This window comes from Lacerta agilis, chromosome 6 (assembly GCF_009819535.1).
Source record: "Lacerta agilis isolate rLacAgi1 chromosome 6, rLacAgi1.pri, whole genome shotgun sequence".
In the NCBI taxonomy this organism is placed as follows: domain Eukaryota; kingdom Metazoa; phylum Chordata; class Lepidosauria; order Squamata; family Lacertidae; genus Lacerta; species Lacerta agilis.
Genome location: NC_046317.1, coordinates 2,529,427 through 2,553,997, shown reverse-complemented (window position 1 = coordinate 2,553,997; position 24,571 = coordinate 2,529,427). Strand labels below are relative to the sequence as shown.

The window sequence follows — 24,571 nt, the reverse complement described above, 5'->3', positions numbered from 1 at the left end:
AGGTGGCTGCATCAGGTGCGCTCAGATCATGTCCTGGGGTCACGAGGGCGTTGTGCGGCTGGAACGGGGGGGGGGGGGGGAATGCCCAACGTTCATCTAAAGCATTTAAAACAGCTTCCCACTGTTTGAATGGCAGAGTAGTACTGTCTGCGTAGGACAGCATTTCTTTTTCCCTACTCCCATGCATCAATCTTTCACTCCGCTTGAAATACAAACTACCGGTATTTAAAGTTCTTGGAAAGATACTACGGCGGGAGGGGTTGTTGACCAATCTTAGGGCTCATCCAGACTTCCACTTGTCCCACCACTTTCCCCAGGGAAAGCCCACTCCTTAGCGCTGAATCTGAGGAAAAGTGAACTGGATTTTCCAGACTGGCATCCAAGGTGGGTCACAACAGGAGCACTTCCACCATGCAAACACATGAAAGGGTTAAGAAACGGGTCCCCAAATAAGTGGAGCCAGGGCAGAAAAAAGGTTGAACAAACCAGTTCTACTTTGCTCTTTAGTAGGCAATGCCACACAACCTACTGGCAGCACTACCCCTCCGTCCCCCGAATGCCCACTTCTGAAACAAGGACACAGGGACCCTTCATTTCATTTATTATTTGAGAAACATCCTGGTCTGAGGAGTACAAAGGCTTCAGGAAACAAGTAACGGGGGAAGACAAACGCTGCAGTGACGTAAGGACATGACAACTAAAAGGAGAACAAAGGCATTATAAAAACCACACTGGGGGTGGGCAGGGACTGAACTGTAAGGGTTTTTGGTTTCTTTCAGCACTTCAGCTTCATGACAGCCAAAAGATACATCTCTAGAGAGGTTTGCCTTGCAAAAGGCAAAAGACAGGGGTGGGGTGAGCGTGAGGAGCCGAGGTTCTTAACTGTCCCAAGTGGAAGAAACTCATTGCCATGAGGAACGGTGGCTAAAAACTGGTCTGGACTTGCTATTTTTTATGCTGTGGGCTGTTGCACCTCGCAAGAAGTTGCTTCTCTAGTTCCAGCAGCTTCTCGTAAAGCTTCTCTGCGGTATCTTCACTGAGATCCATCTGAAAGACACAGAACCCAGCTGTGATCAGGACAGGTTCCAAGGAACCAACAGTGTTTTCTTTCCTTTACCACAAGCCCCCCCTCCCGAAGGAGACCCCAGAGCCACCCCTCCCTTCCATCAGCTAATGGAACCTAGGAGCTGTATACCACAGTTGCTGGCTCTGACCCAACTGCAGAGGTGCGTAGCAGGCAGGCCCAGCTGCTTTCTTGAGGAAATGAAGGTGGCAGGCGGCTGGCACTTCTCAGTGCAAAGCCCCTGGGTTGCAAAATGGCAGGAGCCAGAAAACACTCTGCGCATCAACAGTCAGTCTGCGCCTGGCCATTGCAAGTGGGGAGTGTTGATGCGATCACAGCCTCCTTGTGGGAGACAACGCTGGCTTGGGTGGGCCTTGGATCTAGTCCAGCAAGACACAGAGGGGCTAGGTGCAGATAAATAACATTTAAAAATGCATGTAGGTCCTATCTCTAAACCCCCTGGTGAGTAACATTCATTTCTATGAGGCTTTGCAGTGCAGTGGAACTTTCTGGTAAATTCTGCTGCCTCTTAATGAAACTCAAAACCCACCGTCCAAGACAGCTGCCTTGCCTCGCATCATGACGTAGCTCCTCCGTGATTTCCCATGGCATAGCGTGAAAGCAATGCTAGTGACAACACAATGCACACGAAGGGGTCTACTTACCTTGCGGATCTCAACATAGTTCTTCCCAAAGAATGTGGTGCAGCTATGAAATTTCACCTGTGGGTCCAGCAACTCAGGCTTCTGCTTGAACAGCCAAACCTAGAAAGGGGAGACAAGCAAGTGAGCAGCTCTTTCCTTGCAAGCGCGCTTGACTCAAGACAACCTCTGCCAGCGCTGAAACCCTCTGTGGGGCTGGCTCTATTTGGAGCTAAAAAGGCTCAAACGAGATAACCCCATAACATAGCCGCCAGGGAGCCAACAGGCCCTCTCCCAATGCTCCTCTCTGGACTCGGTGCAGAAGGTAGAATTGGAACCACTGTAATACAGTGCCCCCCATTCCCAGTGCAGGAGGATACCATGGCCGATGGTATCAAATGTCAACAAGAGATCAAGAAGGTGGAACAATGACACGCTCCTTCCCCCTGACAGTCCCACTCTCTGCAGAGGTCATCCATCAGGGCGACCAAGGCCAACTCAGTTCCATGGCTCGGCCTGAACACAAATTCAAATGGATCTAATAATCTGTGATCACTGCAGATGGTGACAGCAGTCACGAAATTAGAAGACGCCTGCTTCTTGGGAGAAAAACAATGACAAACCTAGACAGCATCTTAAAAAGCAAAGACATCACCTTGCCGACAAAGGTCCGTATAGTTAAAGCTATGGTGTTCCCAGTAGTAATGTACGGAAGTGAGAGCTGGACCATCAAGAAGGCTGATCGCCGAAGAATTGATGCTTTTGAATTATGGTGCTGGAGGAGACTCTTGAGAGTCCCATGGACTGCAAGAAGATCAAACCTATCCATCCTTATAGAAATCAGCCCTGAGTGCTCACTGGAAGGACAGATCCTGAAGATGAGGCTCCAATACTTTGGCCACCTCATGAGAAGAGAAGACTCCCTAGAAAAGACCCTGATGTTGGGAAAGATGGAGGGCACAAGGAGAAGGGGACGACAGAGGATGAGATGGTTGGACAGTGTTCTCGAAGCAACTAGCATGAGTTTGGCCAAACTACGAGAGGCAGTGAAGGATAGGTGTGCCTGGCGTGCTCTGGTCCATGGGGTCACGAAGAGTCGGACACGACTGAACAACAACAACAATAATCTGTGTCCTCCAAGAATGCCTGTATCTACCCCACCACAGCCCTCTCCACTACTTTCCCCCAAAGGAGGGCTGAGAGCTGTTCCAATCTGAAGGGTCCAGAGCCTGCATGCTTTGGAGCGGTCATGGCAACTGCCTGTTTCATCTTGCTGTTCCATTGTGAGCAAAGGACTCCATCAGCTTTCTCCTCTGGAAAATGCTACAGAGCATTCAGGAACACATCAGGTTCCCTCAATCTGCAAGGGTGAGCCATCTCAATGTGCCCACCACTCGTCTGTCCAAACTGAAGCAGATAATGATCTGACCACGACAAGGGAGGGCATGGCACTGCCCCTATCCTCAGTCCGTCCCTCATATCACTTAGGGCACATCACGGCTTTGCTCTGCCTGGTGTGTTGGAATGATGACCAACCGAGAAAGACCCAAGGTAGTCACGAAGTCTTGAGCCAGCAGCCTCTGTGTGGATGTTGAAGTCACCTGGGGCCTGTTGTTATATAGTGAGACAGGCCCTGGACCACTCTCCCCACCCCCACCCAAGCGGCATTCACTCAGCCAGCCATCAAGCAACATCCCACACTATAATCGGCACAAACACACTCCTACCTGCAGGCAGGTATCAATCAGATCAAATGCATGTGCACACACACACACACACACACACACAAAGTTGCTGGCTGGGAGTGCAGACCAGAGTTTGCCCTACTTACATCACAGGGTGGGTGAGGGTGGGAGCAGCCAGTAGGTTCCCAGAAGAAAGAAAGAAAGTGGCTGCAAACCTCTTGGCACAGCGGCTATCGCAAGGCAAACGCTATGGATCAGACAGGCACAATGCACAACGTGTCAGGGCCAAAGCATCTTACCTGTGCTTCTGCTCCATTGTACGGCGTCAGTGTATATGTGTTGGTAAAAAGGCGGAACTGGAGTTGCGGGGAGAGAAAAGCAAGAAGTCAGTTCTCTCTTCTTTCTACCCTATGGCACTGAAGCTGGAGAAGCAACTCCAAGAGGGCGAGGAAAACACCACCATCCTCTGCCCCAAAATAGCAGACATATCTCTCTCTCATACCACTATCCAGCAAAGCTGAATGTTGCAAGTTTGAGGGCAGACACAGCGCCTAGATAAACTAAGGAGGCTGCTCCCACAAGAGGGAGTGATGGCTACCAGTTTGGAGACCAATTCCTGGAGAAGAAGCCACAATGGCTATGTTCTGCTTCTGAATGCTAGTTGCTGTCCATCCCAAGTGGGGAGAGGGCTCTGGTGCTCAGGCCCCACTTTGGGGGTTCCTGTGGCCACTCGGTTGGCTACTCTGAGAACAGGATGCTGGAGGGGCCACTGGCCTGACCTGACAGGCTCTTCTTATGGTCTTACCCCAAATAAGAAATAGTCAAAAAGGGCTTCCTCTATAGTAAAATATACTGTAAAGTCTGACCGCACCATATGCTTGTATTTGTTCCCTTGACCACTTCAGCTTTTCTCTCTGCTTACAAGGGAATCTGAATCAGTCTCTAGCTCCTAGAAACTAACTTCTGAAGACCATCACACTCACCAGCCACAGAATGGGGTAAAATAACTTCCACACCAAAGGGGGCAAAATCTCAAACGTCATGTTGGTCATCACAACACCTGGACACACAACACTAGAATACAGGCCCTGTTGAAAGAACAATAGGGGGGGAGAGAGAAAGAGATGACTCCAGTGGGCTACACTGTGACACATACAGATCCAATTTGGGAGGCATGAGTTGTGGGGGGGGGGCATTGCAGATGTGTAAGTCCTTGCACAGCCTTCCACTGATGGGACTCACACCCAATTATCTTGGCACACTTCACCAACTTTCCTGAAAAAGAATGCCATCTTCTTCTGCTTTCTGTCGGAAGGGCCAGCGGACACAGATGAGATAAGCAGCATTCTGAAAGGACTCGGACAGGGTGCTCTCACCTGCCTGTTGAACCGGTTGTTCAGAGCCACACTTGTAAGGTCGGAAGCATATTTAGAAGAGCTGTAGGCCTCCTTGCCTCGCCTGTGCTGAAAGTCATCAAGGCTGAAGTTAGATTTGCAGGCATTGACTGAAGAGGTCCAGACAAGCTTGCTGGGCTTTTCAAGGCAGCAGAGCAGAGGCTCCAGGTTCCGGATCTGCAAAAATGAAGAAACCAGGCTTTGGCAAGGCTCCAGGTTCCTTCCTCAAGAGGCATACAATCTAGAACGGGGGTTCCCAAGCTGTGGTCCACCAGGGTCTTTCAGGTGGTCCCCAGTATGTCTGTGGATTTGTGTTTGAAGACAGGAGAGAGGACATCCATCGCATTAAATATTTATATTGATTTTTAACTGTTTTAATTGCTTCTTTTATTTCTTATATTGGATTTGAATTTTGGATTTGAAGAAATTTTAATTGTAATACTGTACAATGCGAAATAAAAGCAGCAATAAAAACACAGTCAAAATAACTATAAATATTTAATATCAGAATTGAAACTGTAATATAATATATAAAAAAACAAAAGGAGCAATAAAAATACAATTAAAAACCATACAGCACCTAGCACAGTGCATTACAATTACTAGAAGGGGCGGGGATCATTGTCCACTCAGCCCCTCTGCAATTTTCAAGTTGCCCATGGAGGAAAATGTTTGGCAACCCCCGATAATGATCCTTCCTCACAAGCTCTGCTTGCAAGAAGTATGTTCTGCATTTTCATCTATGAAAAAAAAAGAGATTATAAATCAGAATGAGCCTAGTACAAACCCAATAGCTATCCTCCTCCTATTGGCATTTTAATTTTTTAAAATCAGTATTTTCAGAATACACTGGTACCTCCGGTTACGAACTTAATTCGTTCCAGAGGTCCGTTCTTAAGCCAAAACCATTCTTAACATGAGGCGTGCTTTTGCTAATGGGGCCTCCCGCTGCTGCCACGCGACTTCCGCTTGCAACCCGGGGCAAAGTTCGCAGCTAGGGGCATCTACTTCCGGGTTAGCGGAGCTCTTTACCCGAAGCATTCGTGCGGAGGACGGTACGTAACTCAAGGTTCCACTGCATACATTCTAAAACAAAGCTGACCCATACTCAACAGAACCAACAGGATTTCCACAAAGATCCCTAAAATACCTCACAAATGTATTTGCTTGCTTGTCCATACAACATGACTTATAACAGTATACATCGGAAGAACATATTCTTCTTAAGTGAGCCACAAGTCAGTATAAACCTTTGGAACTGGTCTTTGGTTTCCAATTCCACAGCACGGGCATGAAATTGTAACACAGCACTTGGCATCTTCACTCACCGCCACTGCCCTTGGACAAGAGGTTTTGCCCTTCTTGACAGTTAAGGTTCCGCCTGCTTTGCCAGTAAAACCTACAGCGTCACTCATGATTGTGTTGCCCCAACTCACCCCTGCCTCTCCTGCCACCAGGCACACGTTACAATTATGCACTGCAATAGGAGCCCACAGACCTAGAATCTGACACAGGAGGGACCAGTTAGTGCGCTCACTACCCTGCCGATTGCGAGATGCCACAAACTTTGATTACGCATTCTGCAAAAGTTGAGAAGAGTCAAATACTGTACATTAGCTCCATGCAGTGGACACTAAAGGAAATGACAGGATAAAGTTGTGGAGATAAAGCTACTATACCGGCATTCTATTGTTAACAATGTTTTGCCCTGTGGCCAGTAAACATGGTTTGCTGGAAGTTCAGCAGTAAGTTCAGTCCTGAAGTCAAGGAGGCAGAAATTTGGGTCAGCTTTTCTGTCAGCTACCACCCCGTTGTGAAGTCGGCAGTTCACATCCATAATGTCAAACCAGACGCTGCTGCTGCAGAATTGAGCCCTCATGCTAAAGCAGCAACCACACCAAAGCAAATCTACTGAGACTTCTTCAGTTTTTTTAGAATTAGCACACTCAATTTAATATTCTGAGACCAGCCACAGGCCCCAAAGATGTACATTACATTGACTGACAAATGACGGCTTTCTGGCAAACTTACTATGCAAGTATGTGTCCTGATTCTTATCTGTGGAAGGCCCATCGAATATACCACTGTATTAACTAAAGATGCGAGAGCTTGTTCACAAGCATCCTTAACGCTGGCACGTAGGACAATGTTCCACAACAGACAGGTGAGCTAGAATGTCTTGCAATACCTGCACAAACACCCAGATAACATTTGCACAACACCAGGACGTGTGACACAAACTAGGTAAAAGCTTCCCTACCAGTACAAAATGTCCAAAGAGATTTGTCTGAAAGACTTCCTGAAGGCCATCTGCCGTGACCCTGTCCTCCTGGCTCATCAGCCCCTCCGCCGTAGTCAGCATCTGGAATGCCCTCCTGAAAACAGGGGAAGAGGTTATAGAGGAGAAGAGAAGAGGGCTGCTGCCCTGAGGAGAAACCTCCTTGCAACTAAAGGCGAGTGTGGGTGGAGATGGCTTATGCTGGCAAAAAGGAAATGACAGAAACCGTAGCTGGTTTTTACTTGGAACATTGTTAAACTGTGATCCAAGGACTACCACTAATCCCAGGTGGTTCCCATGATTAAAAATGAAAGGAACAGAAGAACAAGTAAAATAAACAAACGAGCCAGAAAGTTATTGGATGTTTTAATAACATGCTGAAGAGGCAGTTGGTTTTTTAAATGCTAAACTGAAAAGTCTTTATGTTAGTTGCCCGGTTGGCCGCTGGTGGAAACAGGATGTTGGACGAGATGAACTCTTGGCCGGATCCAGCTGTGCCCTTGTGTTCTTTTCAGCACTGCAAGCAGTTGCAGAGCAAATTTCTATGAACCCCCTAGCTGTGTGCACGGCTTTCCTCTGGATCACATCCACAAAGAGACAAATATAATAGTTGTGTTTGAATTTGAGAGATTCTTCAAGCAGCCTGCCAGGTTGTGGCTGTTAAGAAGCAAACCAAAATGGCAGCCTTCAGTTCAACCAAGAGCTGCTATTCTAGAACAAAGATTTCAAAAACAAGGGCCACATTCACATGCTATGGCGAGTCTCAGAGGAAAGAAATCACAGCTTGGCTTGCTCAATTTCGTGTATTTCTCCCTCCTCTCTGTTATCCTCAAACCATCACGTTGCTCCTGTAACTGGCATTGCCTCTCCATCACCAACTTCCTTACAATTGGACAGCTGCGCAATCAAAGTGAGAAATTTCCACCAATTTTCAACTGCTCTCCACATGCCCCAAGCCAAACCAGCTGCCCAGCACAGACACACACCATGCTGCCTTAAGATCAGAAATTCTGAATCCACTAAGTGACAGGGGAGACTTTTGCCCTGCAGGTCTCCTGACAGCATCCCCATTAGGTTTTTTTAAAAGTAATTTGCTGGCTGAAATGATAAAATTTGTGGGTAGGTGCAATGATCAGGATAGCCAACTTTAAAAAACAACAACCCACAGTTGGGCTAAATGAACCACGGCTTGGTGTTATGTGTGAACAAAGCCTATGAGGTGTCTGATACTTTGGGATTCTTGTGGTAGAAAGCCAGGTGTGTGTCTGGAAATAATTAGCAATGGGTCAGAGGAAAAGTGGAGTTGTCCACTTCTACAACAGGAACCAAGCTAGCAGAAAGTATATTGCAGTTGGCAGGAAACCTAAAGCCGAAGGCAGATTTGTTGTTATTTTTGATTGGCAGAATGCACAGCAGTGTGAGGTAGCAGGGATCCATCCTGTTGCCAGAGACAGCCAATGGCTACAGCTACCTTGGGTAAGTAACAATACCTGGTTGTTGATTCCTCAGCAGTATAACCTACCTTGGAGGCTCATCATCAGAACACACAAGGTGAAGATAGCAAACAACTTTATGCAAATAAGGACTGCTACATAAAACCAAGACAGAAATGTAGTTCCCATGTCACAAAGGAAGTAGCACATACTGGGCAAAAGAGGACTTTGCTTCATTTTGTTCCACTTGAGGATGTTCCATCACTGAAGCTAGACAGGTTTGGGGCTGGTCAGTATTTGGATGGGAGACTGCATGGGAAACCCATGTGTGTTGCTTTGAACTCCTTAGAGGAAGAGCAGGATACAAGTGTAAATAGAACAGGCAGTTGTCAGGTTACAGGTTAGATATTTTAAGCCATTTCAGGATTCTTCTCTGGGAACACGAACTCAAAGCGTTTCAGTGGTCTAACAAGGAGATCACACTTGGTTTGACAAAATGCAGACTACAGAAAATACACGTCAATGGTGTTCTCAGTGTTCAAATTTGTGTGCGTCTTCCCCATTTCTAAAAAGGATGAACTCAAAAATTGGGGAAAAAAGAAAAAGGAATGAGTGCAGGCACAGAAAGGAAAACAGGTCAATATTAAGACATTGTAGCTTGGATACACGAGAAAGCACACAGGATAACTTGCCACCAAGAGCTCCTGAGCCTAAGACAGCTGGGTACAAGGGGGAATTTTGGCAGATGCAGCTTATCAAAGGGGCTGCACCGCTGAAATGCCTTCTTCTATTCAGTAATTAAAAAGAGACCGGAAGCTTCCCTTCCCTTGCATATGACCACCTCACATGAAGCCTAGAGGGCACAATCTGTGGCTCACAATCAGGGTGGATTTGATTTAAATCACTAGTCAGTAAGGCTCAGGGTGGATTTAAATAAATAAAAAATCAGATTTTTTAAAATTTAAATCGGATTTTTTTTTTATTTAAATCCACCCTGGGCCTTACTGACTAGTGATTTAAATCACTTTGATTTAAATCAAATCCACCCTGCTCACAATAACTTGATAGAATGCAGAAATTAGGAAACAAACAAGAAACTCTCTAGTCCACATGGTTACAGAGATGCATGTGAAAATGTGGGGGGGGGGGTCTCGGTCAAGGGGTCAAGTACCAATGCCCAAATGAAAGTATTCCCAACTCGCATATGTTTATGTTCATACATCAAGGCATTTCTCAAGTTCCAGCCCATGTTTTTGATGCAAACATTTAAATTTTTGTTCTCGCAGTCCTTTTTTTTTTTTTAAAGTACCTTACCCTTCTAGTAAGCTCACAAAGATGGAGGCTGGGAAAAGAACATGATAGAAGAGTTACAGGTGGGTAGCCGTGTTGGTCTGCCATAGTCAAAACAAAATCGAAAATTCTTTCTAGTAGCACCTTAGAGACAAACTGAGTTTGTTCCTGGTATGAGCTTTCGTGTGCATGCACACTTCTTCAGACACACAATGGGCAGACACACAATGGGGCAGACACACAATGGGGGAAAAGAATGAGGAGGTAAATGTTGAAAGCAGGTAAGTCTCAACCACTATTTCCATATATAATTCCATTTCTATTTCAAAATAAAGTCAAATGAAAGTGCCTGTCTCTTGGGAGGCAGAGTTAGGGTCTGCCCCGGTGGAAACGCTAGCTCACATGGTCCTCAAATGCAAATTCGGCAACAATATCTTGATCATCTACGTTTTCCAACATGGAAGCCAGAGATAGAGATTGTACGCTTCCTATTGCAGGGGAGAGACCAGGAGCTCACCGGGACAGTGGCTTAGTTCCTCTGTTTGATCTTTGGCCGCAGAAGTGCATTGCAGGTCCCAGACCTTGCTGGAGTCTCAGAGGGAAACCGACTGCTGGCCTTTCTTCCCTTTGGCGGGTGAAGCTGAGAATGTACTGGCATATTTATTTTAAATGTTTATAAGTGATGCCAATAAAGGTTTTTTTGATTGACTGGGAGGCAGAGCAATCCAAAGGACAGTGCGAGGCAACAGAGATGAAGAGACAGAAGCAGGGCTCTTAGGTTTGGCAAACAGGATGAGGCCAACAGAATGGCGAGGATGTGGAAGGACAAAGGTCAAAGAACAAGAGACGAGAGATGAAGGCAAGATCTCAAAAGCAAGCAGCAAGAGTTTACAGCAAATGGGACACGGAAAAGGGAGACAGCGAAAAGGAGAGAGGAAACAGGATCCTCAACTTATTCCAGATACAGATATTGTAACAGGACTGCTAGACAGTCTTCCTGTGTTTCCAGCTACACTGACAAGGGCAAATAAACTGCAAACGTCACACTGCCACCTGTTCAACATAAAAGCACTGTTCCTGTCACACAGAGGTAGGTAAGGATGAGTGTGTGTAGTTGGAGACAGTCAATTTGTTTCATTTTGGGGGGAAAAGACTAACAAATATTAGCATTACTACTTAGTGTAGACCCATAGACATTAATGGGACGTAAGTTAATCAGGTAACTAAAGTTTCATTGAGTTTCATGGCCTGAATTCTACTAAGCAGGTGCACTATGGGAGACACACAACGAATCTCTCTAGTCCTCTGCCAAAAAGAGAGGGCTCTTTTTGGGGGAGGGGGTGACTGGAGAACCCCCAGGAAATGCTTACACTGACAGGACCACTGGAAGGGCACAATGCTGAATTCCTCCCTGTGAGTCTACTCAAAGTATGACAGGACTCAGGATCCAACCCATATAATTTTGCATTTAGGCAGATTGCCAGCTGAGCTGCTTCCCTCTGCAGGCTCCTCTATGCACAATGGTTAAGGGGGCTCAGCCAGACTGACACCGATGAGGTCTTAATGGTGTCATTCCCCCTCCTTTCCCCCATTAATTCTTTCTCTGTCCCCCCCCCCTCTCTCTCCACCAACACTCCCTGAGCAGAAAATGAAACTTCACACATCTGACAAAGTGGATGCAAATCCTTGAAAGATATTGTTAGACTTTACATGCCACAGGAGCCTGTTGTTTTTGCAGCAGCAGGGCTGACAAGGCGGCCCTTCTGAACACACACACACAAGCGAACATAAATATCAGTGTGAACTCACTATGCCATTTGATTATTAATTACTAATTTATACACCACCTATACGCCAAAATAGCTTCTAATATGTTTCCCATTAGGAACATTGGAGCCAGCCCTGAGGTGGAGGCTGGGGAATCGCCACCTTGAGGGGTAGAATCAGAAAGAATAGGACTTTCTGATTTCTTCCTTGTTTACTCCTCAGTGCCGTCACATAATCAAATGTACCTCTGCAACAGCGAAGGGTAACAAGTAACTGAACAAACAAATACACACACTCTGAGGAAGCTTCACATTTCCTAACCTCTAATAAGAGCCTATTAATCTTCTACCTGTATTATATGCAGGAAAGGAAGTGCAATGCGAAGAGGGTAGCCTTGAGTCAGATTTTGCCAGCTGACAAATTGCAGCATTCTGTCTCAGAAGAGAAATGCTCACGACCCATTCCGTAACTTTAGGTTTGTAGCATGTGGGATGGAGGCCGGATAAAGTGCGAGGTCAAGACTTTGTTTCCCCTGGAGAACTCTGCGTCCTCCCCTTCTATCCACAAAGGCAGGCAGAAAATGAAGACGAGCGACTGAACAGTTAGATATCAAACATACCTGGAGAAGATGCCACGTATAAATGCCCATAAACTGACACGTGGATTTACCATGATCCCAGCATTCAAAAAGAGATAATCCAAACGATGAAATCTACACCAAAACAAAAAAAGGTGGTTATTGAAAGGATGGGAAAGCAGTCTTAAACAGCAATTAAGCAGACCTGGAGTACCCCAGAATTTAAAATATATTTATTTTTTAACAGGATTCATACACCAATCACCCCAAACTTCTAAGTAGTGTATAAAAAAGTTAGTAATTATTTTCCCCTAATGTCTGGTCCAGCACCAAATCTTTCTGGGGAAGCACACTAGGGGTGAATTCTCATAATCATGTGGTCAAGCTTGTCCTAATCTGTTTTAGGCTGCAGGTTGGAATGCTCTCCCATTTGGGGGAGGAGGGGCAGAAACCGCCCTACATACAGAAAGCTAGTATGACAGGGGATTATGATGAAACATTTCCCCTGAGATACTTGCTTTCTACAAGCAAGGAGTTTCTTCACAGAGTACAGCAGAACATTTCAGCATATCATCTCATCCCATCTGTAGCTTAATGAAGACTTGATTCTGCCCGTTGTGCAAACCACCTCTCTCGGCCATCACACATTACACAAACACATCTCAGAACAGGTCCAATTCAAGTAAGAAAAGCAAGTCCTGGAAAGGTGATGGGTCGAGGAAGCAGCTTCCTGGAGGACAGCCACAGCACAGGCAGCCTAACCAACCCCCCCCCCCCCGCCCCACATACCTTGCCTTGATCTCTTCCGCTGCGCGTAAGACAGAGTCCATCTTGCTAACATCTATTTGAACTATGCTGACATCTGCATTGGGGAAGCAGGACAACAGGTGGTCGCGGGTAGCGTTTGCCTTCTCCAGGTTCCTGCAGGCCAAACACACGTGGAGGCTGGCATCTTCTTGGAGGAGGCGCTCACACAGCGCGGATCCAATTCCACTGCAACAGTAAGAGCACAGGATCAGCACCAGCCACAGAGCATCCAGCATCACAACTTCATGCAACTGAATGCTTCTCCCGGTTTCAGGGAGCCCTTCCTTTGGCAAACGAAAGAGCAGCAGCAGCTCCCAGAAAGATCAAGTGCTACATGCCTAGCCCGCCATGTGGCCTAATATGATGCTACTTTCCTAGATCCAAACTGAAAACACTCCCTTCAAAACAAAACCAAGAACTGTGCACTTTCAAGGGCTTCTCCTCCTCCTCCTTCTGGGTATTTTGCACAGCCCCACATGAAATAGTGTGTCTTCACTTTGAGAAGTCTCTGATGATTGCCCTTCTTGGCTTATTAAAACTAGCAAGGAGGAGAGGTCCATCTGAGTCTAGGTAAAGGTAAAGGGACCCCTGACCATTAGGTCCAGTCGTGTCCGACTCTGGGGTTGCGGCGCTCATCTCGCGTTACTGGCCGAGGGAGCCGGCGTACCGCTTCCGGGTCATGTGGCCACCATGACTAAGCCGCTTCTGGCGAACCAGAGCAGCACACAGAAAGACCGTTTACCTTTCTGCCAGAGCGGTTCCTATTTGTCTACTTGCACTTTGACGTGCTTTCGAACTGCTAGGTGGGCAGGAGCTGGGACCGAGCAACGGGAGCTCACCCTGTCGCGGGGATTCAAACCGCCGACCTTCTGATCAGCGAGCCCTAGGCTCTGTGGTTTAACCCACAGCACCACCTGTGTCCCTATCCATCTGAGTCTAGAAGGTTGCAAATCCCTCCGTGAAAGAGGGAGAGTAGGACTGTGACAATGACACGTGTCTGAACCCACATTTGAGTTCACCACTCACATGCACTCATACACACACTGCCAACAACTGTGACCACATTTGCTATGAATATGTGTTAATCCTTAATTTGATGCCCACAAGCAGTTTTCACACAGAGGGAATAAAGTTTAGTTTATCACACGAAATGAACGTGACACAATATATAAATTCAGACAGCAAAATTACAATTTAAGCAGGCAGCAAATCCTGCCCAGCGATGGAAAGTAGACGTATTTCATAAACTGTGAAAAATCTACGAGACAATGACCTATTTCTGCATAAAAATGTAAAAGACAAAATATACAATAATGAAGTACAAATGCGAAATACATACCACATCTGTCATGTGAATGAATATATACTTATGGAACAGCGCTCATAAACTTATGTAGTTACTGTACCAAACTCCCAGCTTCAAACAATATATATAGCCGACTCCAGGTGGTGCCGATTACAAGAGAAAGGCATCAAATGAAACAATTCAGATCAAATTCCGAAGTGAGTCCCCCTGGGTGCATGGTTTTGAACATAGAGACAAATCAGGACTCTTGCTGACGTAAATATTTCTCATAATCCTTCCTAACTCCAATGGTCTCCTGATTAACCCACAGTACCGCAAACAACAAATCTGTATCCGAATGGTTGTGCGAGACAAAATGTTCTACAAGGGTCACCTTCATTTGTATTTCGCATTTGTACTTCATTATTGTATATTTTGTCTTTTACGCTGTTATGCAGAAATAGGGCATTGTCTCATTAATTTTTCACAGTTTATGAAATACATCTACTTTCCATTGCTGTGCTGAAGAAGTTCTTACGGAACAGTGGATTATATCCGGAAACACTGTACACCTATGACAGTCCGTTGACTACTTCAGTGACATTGGAACTTCATAACACAAAGCATTTCATCTTGCTTTTCATTGGATGAGTTTCTGCCATTTGTTCCTATTTATGACCAGCAGTTACTTTCATTTTTTTTATTTCTTTTTTTTTATTAACTTTATTGCATCAATACAGAAGAAAAAGAAAAAACCATTAAAATAGAAACATTAACTAAAGAAAAATAAAATTTGAAAGTAACAGATTGAATTCTTCCTTAGATAAAACCTCAAGATTCATACAAATAATACAATCCAATATACCTAAATTAAAAATAATACAAAACCCACATAATAACATCCAATTCAATATTCAATATTCATATATATCAATTTCTACTTACCTTTAGCAATACTTCCTTCTTCCGTTCTTCTGTTCATTCTTATCTATTTCTTTTCTATATTATCTCCACCTCCCTCATGGCTTCCACTTGTCATCATCCCAGGAAATCAATCTATCTCTTCTTTTTTTACTACTCTGATACTCTTTATAATCCCTCTATTCTATTTCCTTCTATCTTTCCTTTTTAACTTTTATTCACAATACAGAGTGTCTAGAAATGGAGCCAGCATTTCACAGTGGGGCATTGCTTTTTCAGGTAATCTCCAAATTTTCCCCAGTCTTGTTTGAATTTTTGATCACTACTTCCTCTAATTTTATCAGTTAATTTAGCCAGATCAATATAATTAAATAATTTTTCTTGTGACCAGCAGTTACTTTCAAGAGACCTTATAGATTTCTGTTTTATCGTTTATGTTGATGAGAATTACAATATATATGCTTAGTTCCATGTCCTGTTTTTGTCATTATATAAGTTGTGATTACATATTGCATGTTTGCAATTTGGTCACGTGTTGCCTTGTTTTTGTTTCACTTTGGTTTCGTATTAGCAAATCCTGCCCTACCTGCACAGGCAACCATGGTCTAAAGAGTGAAAGAATCCCTAACTGGTCTCAAAAGCATACAGAAAGTAAGTGTGGCAATTTGCCACAGAAACCATGATAGAATGCCTATATAAACTCAATTCATAAGTATTTAGAGTTATCTGGAGATCTGCTGGGAAGACACAAGTTTGCCCTGACGGAGCCCCAATAGGAAACACCTGAAGCAAGAACAAGGACTTGATCCCAAGACTGTGATTTCAAACCTGAGAGGAAGGCATAGGACATAGAACCAAGGAGGAGGATGGGTCACTCAAGCAAGGGCGAAACTAGCCTTTTTTGGAAAAAAAACAACAACCTGGGGCAATAATAATAATAATAATAATAATAATCCTGCTAGCACTGCACTCAATAAGATATCAACTAGGAATCAGTTATCTAGGCAAGGCAAACCTGGAAAGCTTTCAAATGGAGGTACACAACTACGAACCCCATGCATTCAAAAGACACTTGGGAAGCTTTGCAGATGCCAAATGGGAGCCCTTGGTATTGATTATATGCATCCCTCTGAGCAGGAACCCCAGGAACTCACAGTTTCAGTGATCTGAAAGTAGCTGTACTGAACTTTCAGAGATGAACCATTTTGGGGGGGTAGTTTTTTCCCAGGGGAAGGAAGATTTCCATAGGAATAGTATGTAAAAATTTTCTCAGGGCAATATATTTGTCTAGCTGATACAAACCCAGAATTGGATGGCCGTCACCACCTCTCTTGGAATAATAAAGTAACAGCCTGCCTCAATGCGAAGAAAGGAAGGGCGGAGGCAGTGGCTGAACTAAAGAGCAGAAGGCGGCAGAGCAGACTGGCTTGGAGGGGGCTGCAAACCAAGGCCAGTGGCAAGTCAAGTGCTACACTTGGAGGACTTACTTCTCACTCACCACCCATAAAGCTAACTGTGGCTCATCTTGAAGGAGCAGCATGCTTTGTGCATGCTGCTGAAGCGTACTCCACCCCCTTCTTATCCACAGCCAGGAAGAAATAAACCAGAGCTTTGGCTTGGCATTTTGTGGACGGACAGTCGCGCTTCCACCCGGTCCGAGCGCATTGCACCGCCGCCGGGTCTCCCCACCTGCAGCCGCACGCAAAGCGCTTCGGCCGCTGCTTCATTCCGAGTCTCCTCTTCTCTCAGCCCCGCTTTCTGCTCCACGGGGTCCCCAGAAGAGACCAGGGCTGGGCGAGAGAGAGAGAGAGAGAGAGAGAGAGAGAGAGAGACCCCTCGCTCCCCTCCTTACCTGCTGGCGCCGGTGATAACGGCCACCTTCTGCATGGCGAGCGGCGGAGGCTGGAGGCGAGGAGCCGGCGAGGGCGAGTCAAAAGCGCCCTTGGCCCCGCCTCCCGCCACGCCTCCCGCCACGCCACGCCCGGCTCAAAACCACGCCCCTCGCCTTCGCCTCCCTGGCCCAATCGGAGGGCTCTCTCGGGGCCAAGCGGCGAAGTGGCGTGACGGTAGCCCGATGGCGGGGCTAGGCGGCGAAGGCACGCCTGACAGCCATTCAGCTTGGAGGCGCAGGGGGCTCGGAGAGGGCGGGAGGCCTGTCGATCAGGCCGCTCGGGCTCCTCATTGGTCGGTTGGACCGGGAGGAGGGGCCATAAGGAAGTTGTGGTTGCTGTGAAGCTGCCTTTCCCCTCTGGGGCTCGAGGCGGGTTAAGAGTTAAAAATAAGAGCTGCTTCAGCGTCATAAGTGGGGGGGGGGAGCCCTAATCACTAAAAAGTAAACATTGATGGAGCTGTATATACACACAGCCTTGCGAATTGTTACTACTGGGCCATTTCATTGTCACGGGTGGGACACTTTGACCACGTTTTTTGGTATTCCCACATGTGTAACAATGTAAATATACATAAAAATTAACAACCAAAATTTAAACTATGTTCTTAATAAGATGCTGAACATTTTACTAATTTTTTATTATTTTTATGGATATTTTTGACAATTTTATTAAATGTTAAAAGTGTTGTCAGGGGTGGGACAAAAAAAAGAACATGGAGCTTGAGATAAGTTTGATTTATGGAAAAACTCTGTGAGTTGGGAGGTGAATCAATGATAAACTCAGCATATCTATTTAAATCAATGTTTATTGGTTACAACTATGCAATCAGGAATTAAGTTTAAGAAATTTAACGATACAAAATTAAGGAAAAAATGCTGTCACGGGTGGGACAATCATCAGAAAACTTTTAACTTGAACACTTCTGTGAAGACTATATGGGTGGACTTTTGAAAAGAAGGTCCATAAAATAAACTTCTTTTGTCTTTAGCTTTTAAAAAAATGGTTAGACAGCACGTTTGGAATCTTCCTCACCAAAGTCCAGCGCTCACCTAGCATTCTTATCAGGCTCATTTTTCATGGAATGGCCCTACTATGGTATACTTATTCCTACTCCCCTGCAGAGCATTCTCCTCCTGGGAGTCGAAGGAGAGCAAAAAGGACTCCTGGTCCCAGGCTGGCATGGAGAACTTCTTCCTTGCTCCCTCCAGCCTGGGCATTCACGGTTGAAACCCTAAAGCTGGCCAAGAAGGGGAGGGTTCCTGTTACGGGGAAAATCCAGGTACGAGGCAACTCAGCTACCTCCTGGCCCTCAGGCAAAAAGCCTGCGTGTTCCTGAGGAGAAATAAAAAGGAGCCCAGCCACCAACCGGAGCAAAAGCAAAGATCAAAGTTTATTGCGCAACAGGTTCAAGTCAGGGCTGAACACCTGGGAATAGGTTGCGAGAACTTTTCAAAACTTTTCTGGTTCCCACAATGCATCTTGTTACATGTCATGATTATGTCACTACTACATAGGTGAAACGTCAGGAAAGGGGCAGAAAGGGGAGGGTTATACATGATTAACATACTGGTAAACATGATTAACATGGAGGAAATGAAATGCAAATCAGTGTTCCTGGGAACAGAACAATGGGATTGCCTGGCCAGGTCTATCACCCCTCAATGGGTCCAGAGGAAGGAGATAATGGCCTGTGTTTAACTGTCAATTGCTCTCTGCAATGTCGTCTGTTTTCCTGTGTCCGTGCCTTCCCGCTCAAGGGATCATGGCAGAGGCCTTGAAGCCCTTGGCCAAAGTGGCAAGATGGCGGTGGAACCAAGACTCTGGCAGTTTGTGTACTGCCCATGTAACAATGTGTCAGGGGCAAGGGGACAGTGTCTAGGGCGGCTCCCTTGAGGGCATAGATTCGTTCCTTTTTTTAAAAAAAAGAGAATTTATTATATTTCATAAAGGAAAACAGACCAAATACAAACACTACAAACACTACAAAACACAAAAAGAAAAAAAGAAAAAATACATGTGAAAACACTTAACTAAACAACAAAAATTAAAACATCAAAAATACAGCAAATAAATTCTTTAACATCCTCAAACTTGTTTGATTCTTACTTAGTGGACTTCCTCCCATCCTCTATGCTGCGTTCATTTCAAATTTACTTTAGTAACTTTATAACGACTTTAAAATCATCATTAACAATTAATCTATTCCTTATCTATCATCTTATCACTACCTTCATAATCTTATCTCATAACTATACAAATCAACAACTCTAACAATTATATTCTACTTTTTCTAAAACCAGTTTATGATTCTGCTGATTTCCAGTTCAAATCTCTATCTTTTCACGTTTTTTTCATATAGTCTCCGAATTTCTTCCAATCTTCTTGCACCTTTTCTTCCCTCTGCTCTCGGAGTTTCGCGGTCAGTTCAGCGAGTTCCATATATTCAATCAACTTCATCTGCCATTCTTCCACTGTCGGTAAATCTTCACTTTTCCAATTTTTCGCTATTAAAATCCTAGCAGCTGTTGTGGCATACATTAAAAATGTTCTATCTCTATTGGGTATCTCATGGTTGGTTATGCCCGGCAGAATTACCGTATATACTTGAGTATAAGCCGACCCGAATATAAGCCGAGGCACCTAATTTTCCTACAAAAACCTGGGAAAGCTTATTGACTTGAGTATAAGCCGGTTCACCTTTGCCACTGTGGAGGAGGAAGAGGAGGAGGAACAAGCAGCTCTTCAGGCCGCTCCTTCCGCTTCCTCCTTTGCTGCTGTGGAGCTCACCCCATCGCGGGGATTCGAACTGCCATTCTTCTGATTGGCAAGCCCTAGGGCTCTGTGGTTTAACCCACAGCGCAATGTTCCCTTGTGTTATACAGAGAAGGCTGGGATCCTGTCCTGTTTAAGCAGGAACCAGGGAAAGTGAGCACCTGTGGGGTTTTAATACTTCCTTAACTGATAGGCTTTCTGCCTTCTGGGGTCTAAAGTTTGCATTTATGTGAGCAGTTCAGGAATGGAACAAGCTGCCTGGGGAGAGTAAAGAACCGCCATTCTTGTACGCTTCTTAAGGAATGGTTGACCGGGGTGAGTGGGCAGCAGCGGCACAAGCGGAGAGAAAGGGCTTCTTTCTCGCCGCCCCCACCGCCTGCCTCACTCGAGTATAAGCCGAGGTCAGCTTTTTCAGCTCAAAAAATGTGCTGAAAAACTAGGCTTATACTCAAGTATATACGGTAGTTCCTTACTGCTCAGCTTGGGAGACTTCCTTTAGGTGACCCCCCCCCCGAATTCCATTACATTCCCTCCACAGGGAGTCTTCTGCCCTGAGGGTGGTTCCCATTGACAAGCCATTTACTCTCTTTTATTCCTAAATGGCTTGCACTCAAGTGGCCCTCAGTTTGCATGAGCTAAACCCAGGGATTTTCGTGTTTGGCACAGTTTAATCAAACTTTGCTTAACCCAAACCTTTACTAAATCAAAGAATTGTGAGGGGATCTAGCTGCCGCCCCACAACTAGGATCTATTAAAAACATGCAAATAATCACATTAAAAGCAAGACTCAGCTATATTAGTCAAAAAACCGATTTGAATGCGTTATTAAAATGCAACACCAGATGGCACCAGAGAGCACGAAACCTTTTCTATAGTGTTTTTACATTGGGTTTTTTCTTTTGTTATAATGATTTAATTTCTGACTTATTAATAGTGTTTTTTTTCTGTGTGTAGATCCACCCGCAGTCAGTTCCCCAAAGCCTGTTGGAACAAGAAAGTCTTCACCTGTCAGCAGAAGGACAAGAAGAATGTCTACCTTCTCCAGGGAGGGAGTTGCAGAGTCCAGGAGCAGCCACCAAGAAGGCTGTTTCCTGCGTCCCCCACAAGTGTGCTGGGACTGAGAGAAGGGCCTCCCCTGAAAATACGACTGGCATATTTCAAAAAGTGAAATTCTTCTTCTTTTTGGCCAAAGTTGTTGAACTTTTGCTAAGGCATTTGGTTAATTAAACCAACTATGGCCTTTTCAGCTGTGTGTGGCAGGGTATTGTTTTTGTTTGTTACAATTGTGTAACCCGTTCCAGTACTTCCGGGTTCGGCACGTTCGCAACCCTCGCCGAACGCAACCCGCAGCTATCGTAACCCGAGGTATGACTGTATTGTAAACTGCCCTGTGATCCTCAGATGAAGAATGGTATATAAAAATAATGATAATAATATTAAATAAAACAGATGTATGCTTCTCTGGCTGAGATGAAGCCAGTAGCCACAAGAAGCAGGCCGTCTCAGTCATAAGCAGTACTGTATACAGGCCAACTTCAAGACTTTTTGTTTTGTTTTTTCAAGCCTTTGGGGAACAAGTCTTTGGCTTTTTGCTCTTTTTTATATGTATTTTAAGAAGAATGTTTTAAATACTAATATTCTTTTAATGGCACATTATCTTTGTTTTGACAACTTACGGTACAGTTTTTACTGTATGTTTAAGCATATTTACTCAGAAGTCCCATTGATCTTATTGAGATCTGCTCCTTAGTAAGCATGTTTAGGATTACAGCCTTAGGTCCATACATTTGGTTGGAAAGGTAAGATACAAATAGATTTAATAACAAATAAATAAATAGGAATGGTTTTCCATGACGGTTTTAATAGTGTTACTTATCTAATTATTTTTAAAGTATTTTTGTTTATTGTGTGCTGTGAGCCCTGCACTGTGAGAAAGGTGGGATATAAACAAACAAACAAACAAATAACAATGAGTTATTTATGAAGGAACTTCCCCCACTTTCTCTATAGTTTTACTTTACAACATTCTGCTCCATTCCACCTGGAGCTACAATAGGCTGTATTTGCAAACTGACTATTGACTACTGACTATTCATTTATTTAGAATATTTTAAAACATTGTTGGATAATCTCAGTTAATCTACACTTGTTGCTCAGTTTATGCACATTCAGCAGCATTTTTGATCAGATAGGCCAGGGGTAGCCAACCTTTTTATACCTACAGGTAGACAACCCCTGAGATAGGTGGTTTTGCGGAGATGAAAGTGAAGGAGTAAACCACCACAGCATGTTTTGGTTAAGTTGTATTCACCCTCAAGCTTGATGCTCTGATAAGAGAACACATAATTACCACAAAAGCTGCAATGCACTTTAATAGAAATGGTAAGTTAGAAAAGTCCTATGAATAACTGCCTTCTCTTCCCTTCCCAACTCCTTTATCTCCCCCAAATAAATTTTCAAACACCATCTTCCTCCCCTGAAACAGAAGATTAGCAACTGAATGGATTGGTTGCTGGTGAGGGGCGGGGAGCTGTGTCTCTTCTTCACCAGCTCAACAAGCATAAGGTCTTGGGAGTCAGCCTGGCTCCTGCTGTGGGATGGCCCCGGCCAAGTGATGTGCTACTCTCTCACTTGCCTGTTAGTGATGGTGGCTGTGGAATCGAGTGGCATTCTGGGGCTGCTCTGTGCGTTATGTGCTGGCCAGCTGCCCAGCAGGGATGGAGGCACAGCCAGGTCATGCCTGAACCAAGCAGGGACAGCCCACCCATGAGGCAAGGTGAGGGGACCACCTTGGGAAGCTGGATCCACAGGGGCAGCGGGTCCCAATGGAGATCTTTATTACCCCCTTGTTCCTGACATAGGTGTGCACTCACCACTACTTTCCTGCCAAGGAGGAGGGCACCATTTTGTGGTTTGAATACAGTGCCAAGAGGTCTTGGGCTGGCCCTGGCAACAAGAATTGCTCTGGTCCCATTTGAGACACTGGCTAGCATCACTTTATGAATGATGCTCTGACATGTATATATTAGGGGCAGTGCCGGCCACTTCGTGCCCTGAACAGATTCAAAACTTGGCTCAACATAGCTGCTATCCAGCTGAGCCACATTAGTTGCAATGGCAACCAGGAAGCATTGGGGCTGGGCCCTCCTGCAATTCTGACATTGGCTCTACTAGGCTGCGGAGAGGTAGTGGTTTTTTGGGATGAGGTGGTTTTCCAAAGGTCATGGTGTCCATACAGTGTCAAGACTGCTCCTTGCTCTGGCTCAGTTGTAGGGTGGTTATGTGCCTTACTTGATGAAGGACAGTTCTCCATGTGAAGGGCTGTGTTGTCCAAGAAGAGAGAGCAGGGGTCTCAAGGTTGACATATGTCATGGTCACACTCTTCTGCACTGTGGGTGAGATGTACTGGATTTCTATTTAAATTGCAGTAATCAGGGCTTTTCCCCAGCCAGAACACACCGGAACTCAGTTCCGGCACATCTCAGGTGGACACCATTGCCATTATAAGAAAATAAAGGAGGCTTTCATGGTGAGTTCCAGCACCTCTTTTTCTAGAAAAATAGCACTGGCAGCAATTATTTCTAAATTTGCTTTTATTCATAGAAATTAGCACCTGCAAATCTGCTCTCTCTTTTTGACATTGCATTTCCTCTTTTTTGGCAGTGGCTGGTGGAACAGTGTCTTTGGCAAGCATTAGGCAGTGGACCACAGACCACAACTTACTGCCCCTACATTCCTTGAATGTCTCCATACATTGTGTTGGTGAGGCAGAAGTAGTTCTTCATTCCAGTCTTCATTCCAGCTGCTCGAACAACCTCCTTTATTTACAGGAACTTTGCTGTTAGACTGTACTTCTCACCATTAAAGTAGTGTCTCCCCCCCATTATTACTGTGCTGGGGAGAAGCTAAACTGAGATCTGCAAGGCCATTAAACTATGAAGACTGACCAGTGAACTCAGGACTGACCACCCTCTACTTTCACTTCAGAAGCACAAGGATTGTTTTGTTTTAAAGAATCTTATTTACAAATTGATAATTTTACAGGAATACAGTTCAATGTGGCCTTACAGAGAATAAATAAAGAAAAAAACTATACATTGGTCTTTAAGTCTCCATTTCAAAATACAGGGCTGTTTTTGAATGAGTACTATAGTCATAAACTAATATTAAGCAGCCTGACATTAATATTTACTAGAGATGAAGGGAACACAGCTACCAGTGTTCACTACAAAGCAGAGGGGGTAATTACTTGCAGTGATAGCTCAGAACATCTCAGAAAAATGTGCTCTGCATTAAGAGGAATGGAGTACACCCAAAAGACAAATACTGTACTATTGTTACAAGCAAGAAGCCTAACATACAACATATTATAAACAGACCAGGTTCCAAAGAACTGTACAACTAGTTTTGCACCCCGATCACCTTTGAAGCTGAGGGAACTTTCATAAGCATAATACCACTCAGGCATACCCAGTGTAACACTCTGGATCATCATTTACAGCATGGTCAGAAAACAGGAAAGGAAAAAAAAAAAAAAACCTCATTGTTTAAATTGGGGGCATTATTCCCACGCTTAAACTTTGCCACTAATGCTACCAGCTCAAGGTTAAACTTGTAGAAAACTTGAAATCTGAATCCGTAAATTGTGTCTGATGCACATATTTTAGCTTTTCTGTAAAACAGAGTTCCAGCAAACCCTTTTGCTAAAGCCTTTCCCCATACAATCGTGGGAAAAGCTTCACAGTGGCTGCATGCAAATTTTGTGT

General features: G+C 44.8%; 1 protein-coding gene across 5 annotated transcripts; it reads right to left on the bottom strand.

Annotated features, from left to right (window-relative positions):
* Positions 1-584: 584 nt before the first annotated feature.
* On the bottom strand, positions 585-17,067 carry HSD17B7 (hydroxysteroid 17-beta dehydrogenase 7). 5 transcript variants are annotated; one of them, XM_033151215.1, is made up of 10 exons: positions 16,994-17,067; positions 12,918-13,121; positions 12,171-12,263; positions 8,707-8,838; positions 7,044-7,158; positions 4,766-4,960; positions 4,373-4,477; positions 3,689-3,745; positions 1,729-1,827; positions 585-1,047 (listed from the first exon to the last, which is right to left on the bottom strand). In XM_033151215.1, exons 1-10 carry the CDS (start codon positions 17,026-17,028, stop codon positions 946-948), a joined length of 1,137 nt encoding a protein of 378 aa, XP_033007106.1. In that variant the 5' UTR covers positions 17,029-17,067; the 3' UTR covers positions 585-945. The 5 variants fall into 5 exon arrangements, with proteins under 5 accessions (XP_033007106.1, XP_033007107.1, XP_033007108.1 ...); XM_033151216.1 differs by lacking the exon at positions 16,994-17,067 and adding an exon at positions 14,275-14,356; XM_033151217.1 differs by lacking the exon at positions 8,707-8,838.
* Positions 17,068-24,571: the final 7,504 nt, after the last annotated feature.